Source organism: Styela clava, chromosome 7 (assembly GCF_964204865.1).
Source record: "Styela clava chromosome 7, kaStyClav1.hap1.2, whole genome shotgun sequence".
Taxonomy (NCBI): domain Eukaryota; kingdom Metazoa; phylum Chordata; class Ascidiacea; order Stolidobranchia; family Styelidae; genus Styela; species Styela clava.
The window spans coordinates 9,769,723-9,781,277 of NC_135256.1; the positions used below are offsets into that span (position 1 = coordinate 9,769,723).

General features: G+C 34.1%; 1 protein-coding gene across 1 annotated transcript; it reads left to right on the forward strand.

Annotated features, from left to right (window-relative positions):
* Nucleotides 1–629: 629 nt before the first annotated feature.
* Nucleotides 630–10,495, forward strand: LOC120328014 (endoplasmin-like). Its single transcript, XM_039394387.2, has 17 exons — nucleotides 630–786; nucleotides 876–975; nucleotides 1,323–1,464; nucleotides 1,713–1,829; nucleotides 2,223–2,609; nucleotides 3,019–3,165; nucleotides 3,744–3,905; nucleotides 4,024–4,161; nucleotides 4,577–4,654; nucleotides 5,074–5,237; nucleotides 5,984–6,155; nucleotides 6,695–6,940; nucleotides 7,051–7,121; nucleotides 7,482–7,547; nucleotides 7,846–7,924; nucleotides 8,623–8,778; nucleotides 9,628–10,495. Exons 1-17 carry the CDS (start codon nucleotides 735–737, stop codon nucleotides 9,787–9,789), a joined length of 2,439 nt encoding a protein of 812 aa, XP_039250321.2. The 5' UTR covers nucleotides 630–734; the 3' UTR covers nucleotides 9,790–10,495.
* Nucleotides 10,496–11,555: the final 1,060 nt, after the last annotated feature.

Consider the following 11,555-nt stretch of genomic DNA (forward strand, 5'->3'; position numbering starts at 1 on the left):
ACCGGAATTAATTTTGCAGATATGCTGGATATGTGTAAATTTAATAGTGGTTTACTGATTGTTTCTAAACATCACTGTCACAACTAGTAAAATAACAAAATGTAAAAAAGAGAATCTTGTGTAAACTTGTATGCAAATATGTTATCTTTTTTTCATGACAAATCAGTTATTACCACTTCATGGCCGCTTCATCTCATTTTATGGTGCTATTACCGGTATATTCACAAATTCATGTACCAGATTTCAGTTTATTATGCAAAATTATATTTACTTAAACCTGAAACCTAACCCTAAATCAATCAAAACTGTATCCATAAGGAAAATGTTCTAACTTAACCCAAAAGTGTGTCACCATCAGAGGCAGCCCTCCCCTCCCTTGGTTTGTGGCAGCATAATTTTACCTGCCATGGTTTTCAATTTGTTGCCGCAGTACCCCGCCTCACGCCATTTGTTTGTGACAGCTGAAATATCAGCCTCTATGGTTTGACCGTAGAAGCCATGGTTTGGAAATCCCGCCATGGTTTTGCGGCAGCTTCAGATGTCAGAAGTTGCTTAAAAAACTGCACTTGGTAAAGTGGGGCAAAAGTTTTTCTCTTTATAACTGTTAAAAAATTTTGATTTGTGTAATCAATACCATTTTCTTAAAACAGTTTATAATTCATTGTTAGGGCCTTGGGCCAACTCTAAAAATAACAATTCTGTAATATTGGAAGGAAATAGGACAACAATACAAAATGGTTGGAAAATTTTGGTTATTGGCAATCTTCGGATTCTGCCTTTTATTTTGTGAGTATTCAACATTTATGAAATTGTTCTTATGAATTTGGGTTAAAAAGTAATCAAACTTTCATTGATTTTTTTTGTCGTTTTTCTAGCATCTGTAAAAGCCGACGAGACCGAAGATACACCTAAAGTTGACCCAGATATCGGAAAAAGTCAAGAAGCATCAAAAACTGATGATGAAGTAGTTGCAAGGTTCTAATAAACATGTTATGGTTTGCTGGATATAGAGTGCATTTTTACAGATTGTTAAATGTGATAACTTACTACTAAATACTAAATAGAAAATGATGTATATATTATAGATCGATTTGCTAAATTGTTGTTGTTAGTAGAAAATCTCTTTTCTCCGCAATTAATGGACCGATAAAATTTTAGTATCTAATAGAGATAGTTATTGCTATTAGGAGGCATTTACTTTTGTGTCTGTGTTTCATCCAAAATCTTGCCATTCTCACAAATAGTCGTATAGCCCCTCCTATTGGCCATCCATTGCCTGCTGTTAGTGTATATGTTCACTTTTATTATATTTTATTCTCCAGGGAAGAAGAAGCTATTCAGATTGATGGATTGAATGCAGCACAAGTTAAACAACTTCGTGAACAAGCTGATAAACATCAATTCAAAGCTGAAGTGAACAGAATGATGAAGCTTATCATCAACTCTTTATATAGAAATAAAGAAGTAAGTTGAGACGTGTGCGTTTTCATTCACTACCTCAGGTTCCCTATTTTGTTTCTGGCCTTAGTATGCAGTAAATAAATTTTTTTACTAGTACTATTTTATACCATCCAAAAGGAAAAACTTTTTTGAGTAAAAGTTATAAAACCTAATGCAAAATGACTTTCATCCTGAAATGAATCATTCTCGGAAGCTTGAGTTTTATATTTATTTGATTTTTAGGTAATTTACCTATTAATTTATCTTTTTAGATCTTCCTCAGAGAATTGATATCTAATGCTTCAGATGCTTTGGACAAGATTCGACTTCTGTCATTGACGGATCAAGAGGCTTTGAAAGCAACTGATGAACTTTCTATTAAAATTAAGGTGAATTTTTAGTGTTTTACCAGATTTGAGCTAAATTTCCAGGAATTCAATAACTCAATTAAGTATCGCAAATAACTGTTAGAGAAATAAATCTACCTCATTTAGTGAGGTGAACCAGTTGAAAATATTTTATTTGGTTGAATAGGCCTATTCTGTATGAATCGGTAGTTTTTTTGTAGTTGAATTTCAATGGTGAAATAACCGTGTTTTTTTTTCAATTTTTTTTCGAATTCAAATCACTCAAAATAGAATTAATTGCAAAATTAAATCAAAATACTGTATAATACTGCCAATTGAACCATTTTACATAAAATTTCTGTCTATACTGTAATCACAAGTTAATTTCAATGGCGTTGATTGTAAATCTAATGGTATCATTAAATTTCAATTTAGGTTGATAAAGACAACAATATCATTCATGTCACTGATACTGGTATTGGTATGACAAAAGACCATCTCCTGAAGAACCTTGGTACAATCGCTAAATCTGGCACCAGTGAGTTTTTCGAGAAAATGAGTGACGCTTCATCGAACCAGGCAGTATCAGATCTGATTGGTCAGTTTGGTGTCGGTTTCTATTCTTGCTTCCTTGTTGCCGACAAAGTTATTGTGACATCAAAACATAACGATGACAAACAACACATCTGGGAAAGTGACTCCGAATCTTTTTCAATCGCCGAAGACCCTCGTGGAGACACTCTCGGCAGAGGAACAACGGTTTCACTCTACCTCAAAGAAGAAGCATCTGATTACCTTGAAATTGATACTATTCGCAACTTGGTAAGTCAACAAATTAGTCCACGTAAATAGTTTTCGACTAAAGTTAAACCGTAAATATTAGATTGATATTTCAAATAATATGTGATTTTGATTTTGGATGTATATAGAAAACTTACATTCGACTCCCAGCTGCATTCTGACTCAGTTCCTGACCATGAAAAATTTTAACACATACACAGCTTCGAAATCCAAGAAAGTCAATTTTTGATTTCAAAAACTTTGGTGTACTTAATACTGTTATTAGGAAGCGCTATTAGATAACTGTTGAGGTTTTGTAGGTAATGCTAACATATATCAAAATCATCTGATACTCCTGGGAGTTTGAACATAGACTCTTTACTCTAGTGAAATCATTAGACTCCCAGCTTTAACTCAGCAATGATTTTTAATCTGTGTCTTTGTTTCTCAGATCAGAAAATATTCTCAATTCATCAACTTCCCCATCTATCTTTGGACAAGTAAGATCGAAAAAGAAGAAGTTCCCATTGAAGAGGAAGAAGATTCTGCTGAAGAGGAAGTTAAAGAGAAGGAGGAGGGAGATGAGGATGAAGCAGAGGTAAATTTTTCACATTAATCTACATACCTTTTTACATAACGGTTAAAATGTTAGATGTGTGCAAGATTGTCTTTACATTCTACAACAATGAATCTTCAAGAAAACGTTATGCATCATGCAACTGCACTTTTCCACCTTGATTTACTTCATAATATCCATGGGTTTCTGTACTGTGTGATATGTAATAAAGAATTAATACTAGTATATGGTAATTGGTAATCAAAAAAAAAACAGTTCATTTGGAACATATTGTATGAGTTCATTTTTTACGGGTCACCCTGTATGAATAGTTTATATACTTTATCTGTGCAAGCAGCTGCTGACTAAAAAGTCAGGAATTGCTATTTTTGAAAGCCAAAAAACAATTTCTGTTCGGCCTTGTGTTAAGTGATGATCATGGGTTTTTCACCTTTGACCTTTAACATGTGGCTCCAACATAGGTGGGTACAGCGCTATAGTCGTGGATGTGTGGTTGGAACCTAGGATCTTTAATTTATAAATGGCACCAACATATTTAGATCTAAATCTCCAACCAGCAGTGCATGTTTGCTCACCCATGGGTTATGTTTTTTATATAGGTTGAGGAAGAAGCAGATGAAGAAAAGAAACCAAAAACTAAAACTGTCGAAAAAACTGTTTGGGATTGGGAACTTCTCAATGAAACTAAACCAATCTGGCAGAGACCAGTCAAGGAAATTACTGACGAAGAATACAACTCTTTCTATAAGGCTATTGCTAAGGTAAAATAAAACTGGAAGATGTATGTGAATTCAAGTCATGGTTTGTGCTGTCATTCCAAAGTGAATTTTACTGATAATATACTTTTTTTTTCTTCATATTTGAATATAATCATTCCAGGAATCCGCTGATCCACTCACCAAAACACATTTCGTAGCCGAAGGTGAAGTTTCATTCAAATCAGTTCTTTTCATTCCTGGTGCAGCACCTAGAGATATATTCCAGGATTATGGACAGAAAAAAGTCGACAACATCAAGGTGTTGTGTTTTTAAATATTATTTACTCTAAATCGATTTCATTTTTATTAAAGGAAACTCACGATCCTCTTGCTCATACACATTTTTCGGCAGAAGGCGAAGTCTCGTTTCGCTGCTTGCTTTATGTACCCGAAACGCCTCCGAAGGCAATGTTTAATTCTGAAGGCAAAAGAGTCGACCATGTTAAGGTATCGCCGTCATTAGACGGTGATGTAGCGGTCAAATATGTGTCGTTTAGTACAATTTTCAAATTGTGAATATTTGAAAATTCAATAGAATTGTAGGAGTGGTAGAGTTTTTTACGTCATACTATTTCTAGCATAAAACCATTTTTTATAATTATCATATTAGATACTGGATGGCCAATGATATTTATCATGTCCATGAATTAATATTGTATTCTGCAAATATTCAGATGTACGTCAGAAGAGTATTCATTACTGATGATTTCCAAGACATGATGCCGAAATATCTTCAATTTGTTCGTGGTGTGGTAAGTTCTATTTTGCTTTTATATGCAAATAAGTAAACTCAGTATGACAGTAGTACTGTGTTACTTTCAATAAAATGTTTTCTCAATTTATCTGGCATATCTGATTTAAAATCGTTTAAATGTAGCATTGACTTATGAGGTCTTTGTTGAACAGCACCTAATTTAAAATATATATCATATTCGGAGTAGTAGGTTGTTTGGTTTTGGCCATCTCTGTTCACGTAAAGTTAAAAAGTTGAGGTAATATGTTGAATTGCGTTTTCTTTCATGGAGCAAAGGCACATTTACTCTACAGTATTTGGTTACTTTCAAAAATCATTAAACAATATTAGTAATTCCATTTCTAACTAATTATAGACAAAAAGTGAGTATGCATACGTCATACGTTATTTTTGACATTGTTACTTGTATTTATAAAGGTTGACAGTGATGATTTGCCTCTGAACGTATCTCGTGAAACACTCCAACAACACAAACTTCTTAAAGTTATCAAGAAGAAATTGGTTCGTAAAGTGCTTGACATGATCAAAAAGATTCCCGCTGATCAATATATTGAAAAGTTCTGGAAGGAATTCGGAACAAAGTAAGCAGTGAAGTTTACGCGAATTAACTAGAAAAACACTGTTATTTAGTTGTAGTATAATGTCATTACAATTCATATTGTTGATAGAACGCTTGTTAGTTTATGTTGTATGAAGTATTCATGCAACATTCCACTCTTGAACAAGGCTCTCCAGAATGTGTACCAATATGGAGGTAACTAATTTTGTTCACCTACTTTACATCAAGGTGTGTAAAGGAACGAAGTCAATGGGCAGGGGGTATATTCACTTGGCTAACACAGACAGTCCCTGAACTCGTAATAGAACTTAAATAAGGAAAATTGGAATTGAATTATGACCTAACCCTAACCTGGTAGACATACTACGGGAATACCGTCCGTGGATTGGTTCGGCATTGCCAACCCAATTTATCATTACATCCGGAGTGGGATAGTGGATATAAAACGAATCTTTTTAAATTTTAATGACAACATAGTCTTAACACCATTGAATCCAGTTTGTATTCGGAATGGTTGTAAAATAGTTAGATTTATCAAAATGACTCAATCACCATTATATAGAATTTTTAGTCTGTATAAGCTCATGAATGAAGTGTGAGATACTTTTTAAATACTCATACAAACACTGGCGTTAAAGAGTTGACAATAGTGATGAGTTTAACCTTTTTTTAGCACATACTACAGAATGTTATGACCTTCTGTTGCCAGACTCATTTTTACCCAGTTTCAAAATAGGATAATTTAGAACACTCATTCATTCTTTTCAGCGTGAAACTTGGTATTATGGAAGATCACAGCAACAGAACAAGACTTGCAAAACTTTTGAGGTTTTTCAGCTCAAATTCTGAAACCGATGTCACAAGTTTAGAAGAATACATTGAACGTATGAAGGAAAAGCAGGATAAAATTTATTTCTGTGCTGGCAATGGTCGCAAAGAGGTAGGTCGTTCATAATCGTTTAGGTCGTTTTGTCAAGTGCTTTTTTGGGGGTTATGGTTGGTGTTATAACCGACAATGGGTATATTTGAATAGTTTGGTATTCTGTGTCATAAGTTATTTTTCTTTCGTTATTCTAAATGATTTTATTGTATAGTAGAATCACAGTATGAAAAATTTTTGGTATTTCGTCTCGTGACTAGTCTCACGATATGCAAATTTTGCTTAAAAAATCTGGTACAAATCATATAAATACAAATCAATTCCATATAAATATGGCAAATTTTACAGAAAATATGTTATATTTTGCTAAACTGAAATTTCTTTTAGTTTGATTGTTAAGTTATGTATTTTTGGACACACTCAATCTAACAGCTTTAAAACTACCATTAAAACCTGAATTTTTTAACTCCTGTGATGTTAAAGAGCGCCGTTGTCTTTGTAATACTCTTGAAATTAAAAATCTCTCCAAATACACCCTTCTATCTTGAAACCCTCCTTATATATCCCCACCTCAAAATTTATGTTTTAATTTCACACAGGTTGAAAACTCCCCATTTGTTGAGCGACTTTTGAAGAAAGGATACGAAGTCATTTATCTTACCGAACCTGTGGATGAATACACCATACAAGCTCTTCCTGAATTCGACGGAAAACGATTTCAGAATGTTGCCAAAGAAGGATTGGGATTGGATGATGGAGAGAAAGCTAAAGAACGCAAAGAAGCTTTAGAAAAAGAATTCAAACCTCTGCAGGATTGGCTGAAAGAGACTGCTCTAGCTGATCAGGTAGAGGCATTAATATTGATAAATTTGATCTATTTGACTGGTCATGTAATGATTATTTATAAGTGGTGTGATCAGATTTCAAAAACTAAACATTTCTTCGATTTGTTAAGATTGAAAAGGCCGTCATCACAGAACGTTTGACAGATTCTCCTTGTGCTCTGGTTGCAAGTCAATATGGATGGTATGTAATTAGGATTTTTCGATAGATCTTTTTAACATTAGTCATATTGGTTCCTCTATCTACTCCCTATCTATATCCAAGAATAAACTAGTGATATGATTACCTTTCATTTATTACGATGCATCTGACTGAAGTAAATATCTGGCTAGCTATTCCCATAACTGACATGGACTGGTCACCGGAATGTATGAAAATTCTATCCTATGTTTGATTTAGAATCTTATGTTGTGCAATGTGCATTATGAAATCGAACAATTTTGAAATAAGAAAGAAAAAATTGGTAACCATCATCCAAAATTCAGACTCTCTTTTTATAATATGTACCGAATGTATGTTTTAATGCATATTTGTTTGAACCAGGTCCGGTAATATGGAGCGTATCATGAAGGCTCAAGCTTATAAGTCTCAATCAGATAGTAGTTCAAAGTAAGAAAACTATTTTTTTGTACTTCAACACTGATTCTTTTATTGTAATAAAGGTCTGGAAATATGGAACGTTTGCAAAGTGCTCAACGATATGCTACTAAAAAAGAATCGTGAGTCGCGTAGCTCCCAGTTTTGGAAGACTGAAATTTAAACCATTAGATCAATTTTGATCCAATGTACAAAAATGTAGCTTGTAGTCATTTTAGACATAGCTTTAAATATATTAGAGTATTATATGTCATTTGATGACTATTATTTGACTTTTGAATGTGTAGTGATATTTGACTTATGATTTCAGTTTCTATGCAAATCAGAAGAAAACTTTAGAAATTAATCCAAGACATCCTTTGATCAAGAATCTTCTGGAAAGGGTTGAGGTAATGATTTATTCAGTGTATTGTTACTGAATTTATTACATTTTATCGAATTTTGGTTATTGTTCGTGAATCTTGACAGTAAAACTCTCATGAAAAGGGGTGTCTACTAAAATCTTGGTCACTGATAAAGCATGTGTTGCTCTTTGATGTGTGACTGGATTTCTGCAGCTTTCCGGTCGGTTCTGCTCCCGGTTTTGGTTTCAGACTTGAGACTTCTGCATTGAGCAAATGTGTATTAAAAACCAGTGCTAGGAGGCTGGATTAATTGACTTGGACTATCTGAATTTATGGACTTGTAACCGCTACTGTGAAAACCTGGGCAATATGTCAATTTTCAGTAAATCTTCAATAGCTCATGGTAATCTATGTCAATTTTTGAACGTATGTGCAGTTATTTTTACCCTTACTTTGTCTATACATATAAAAGACAAAAAAAGGCTGCCTATGTAATATTTTAGTACGCTTAGTATTGGGGCTTTCGTAAAGTCTCAAATTTTCGAATTGCAAAAAAAATTATCTACACCACACATGGTTTGTTGGCTCCTGCAAGTGTATTGAATGAAACTTGGAAATAAACACTGATCGAAAGATATTTAGATAACTTGACTTCAACGAGACTTTATGAACATCTGTTATATTTGTAGATTATTTTTTAAATTGAATGATTGAGTTGTAACCTCATACATATTTTTGTTTAGGCTGATAATGCTGATGATCAGGCAAAATCAATTGCGCAAGTTATGTTTGATGCAGCAGTATTAAGATCTGGATATACATTGAAAGATTCTGCTGATTTCTCCAAACGTATTCTCTCAATGCTCTACAAGAATCTCAACATTGATCCAGACACTCCGGTAAGTTCGTGAAGCCATTTGTGATAATATTATATAGCCAGAAAGTAAAAAGTAGCCTTTTAGGGTTGCATATAGATTACACATTAATTAAACATAAAATTGTCATTTTCCATCTCTGTTTGGAAGTTTCAGTCTCTACACACAAAAATTGTGAAAGTCCAAGGTTAACATAGCTTGATAGTATTTTTATTTCCCAAATTTTATAGTTTATAACTATAACAAACTTTGGAGCGATGATCCGCAGCAGGAAGCACATTCTGCCTCTCTGTTCGCTTTGACAAATGATGATAACTCTTTTTAATGCTTGTCCTATTTTTCCAAAACGTGACATAAATCTTGTAATGCATGCACACATGCAAAGTTCCAACGCCTGTTGCTTGTGCCAGGGCTGGGGATCTGGAACCATGAGATTTTGTTTTAGCTAGAGCCAAGCTTACCCTAATAGATAAAGTCGGAGACATAGCTGCCAGAAATTTTAGTGTTTCTAGCTCCCAACTATCTGATGATTATGTTTCACATTTATAAATTTCTAATACCTCATAAAAATAATAAAATCTAACCTTTTCAGTTTTATATTTACTTTTCCGATTTCATTTTAAACCATAATTTAAAAAGTTTGAAGTTAAATTTGTATTATACCATTGAGTTTCAAACCAGCTCCACACCTCGGCGGCTTGTGCAACTAGCTATTCCCAATTTTCAAATCCATCAAATATATATGGATGTGATTTTAGATTCAAACGTTCAATGGGCTATGCAAAAGTTTGCAATAAAAAGTAGTTTTGTCTTCGAGTACTTTTCTGGATTCCTTGTTAGGCGGGATTTTCAAATATTATTTCTCTAATTCAGATTGAGGAGGAGCCTGAAGATGAGGAAAAAGAAGAGGAAGATGAGGAGGAAGTAGATGCTGATGAGGAGGATGAAGAAGAAGATGATGGTGAGGATGAAGTGGAAGAGGGAGATGGTGAAGAAGAAAAGAAAACCGAAGAAGAATCTCATGACGAATTGTAAAGCTGAAAAAACCTCACTAGTCACTGTACGTACGGACAACTACGTGAAAGCCTGTTGTTGCCAGCACATAAAAAAAATCATGATTTGAAAAATATGAACAATTTGTGAACAATTTTCATATTTTTCAAAACTATCTAATGACCAAACTTCGTTATACATCCATTTTTCGTTTATAAAGAAGCCTTATTTGTTGTCTGACGTCCATACAAAATTCATTGCAGTTTAAAGTTTGTTCAGACTTTATTAAGTTTTCAAATTTCATATAGAAGCTGGTAGTAATTGTTCTATTACTGTAACCAATATGCGCGCTAAGCTAGAAACTGAAGTACTAGTATATTATTTGATATCTTCATAGTAGAAAAGAGTGATTTATGACTTCCTTTTGTTTTAACATACCTAGGATTGAAGCACTTTTGCCCTTCGCATACCTTCAAGTGCTAACTTTCTGTTATTTATATACCGGCGATCGTAGAGTTGAAATTATTGTGTTTGTTTATTTCAGTTAAGTTTCAGAGGTCACGATTCAGAGATTTGAAATTGGAATACATTCTAAGCAACATTATCAACGAACAAAACTTGCTTTATTTGTGATTCAATTTCAAATCTTTGCGTGATCTGTTAACATCGTGATATATAACTTTGTGCAGTTTTCAAGAATTACTTCGTTCATGGGGTGGCCTCTGGTCTAATAATGTTTTGAAAGTTATTGCATTTGCCTGTTCTGTTTGTTGGGAATGGTTTGTTAGTGCTAATTTCAGTCTATTGAAGAAATATTCTTTGGTCAGCCGTTATTCTATAGAAGTATCGGTGTGGTGCAAACCGTGCTTTCCTTGCACCCCCACCATAAAATTTCATAACTGTATTCCAATATCCAAAATGTGGCGCATATACCGGCTCAGATAGTCTGTCAGATATATAACACTTTTGTGGGATACAAATAGCTTTATTGCTAATACCAAATAAATATTTACCATCCCCTAAAATTGGAAATGACTCCCATGAAGGGAAAAACTGGGGAGCATACTGGATGCGAAGATGCCAAAGTGTAATTGCGAGTCTATTTGCAAGTTCACATGTACGCTAAGGCTGGATAACACATACCAGGTGTTGGGAGAATTGTCAATTAATATCTGAAGATATCTATAACGCCAGAAGCATTTGAACAGTCAAATGGACCCCGTGAAAGTTGTAAGTAAACATTGGGTTTGCCACTTCGGTATAGATTGTGTCAATTCATTGCAATTTAATTTTATACCCTGGCCACATAAGACGCGACTTTCCGTTAGTTACCGGTCTATATTGGGCCCGAGAATAGTTTATCCATTATGTCTTCCACGGATCGGCGCGTGGCACGAGTCTAGTCTGAAACGCAATTGCATATGTCCAGTGGTGGGATTCAGCCGGTTCGTACCAGTTCTATAGAACCGTCTCAAGGAATTTTATGAGATCAGCGAACCGGTTAGCATCACTGGGTACTGTTAATGTTCTGTTTGCAACAGAACCGGCTAATAAAAAAGACTTTTGTGAAGGAACCGGCTGACAAAAAATTTGAATCCACGGCATATATCGTTTCAAAAATTACGTATATATTGTGGATTTTGTATATTATCCGGGCATCGAATAAATTAATACTAAAGCACCCATGAGTCGTTCGACGACGAGCGATATCTAAATATGAGGAAGAATATAAACTAAAACATCCGTTCACTACAAACATCATTAAAATACCAATCAATTCCTAAAATATAGCTCAATTCCTAAAATAT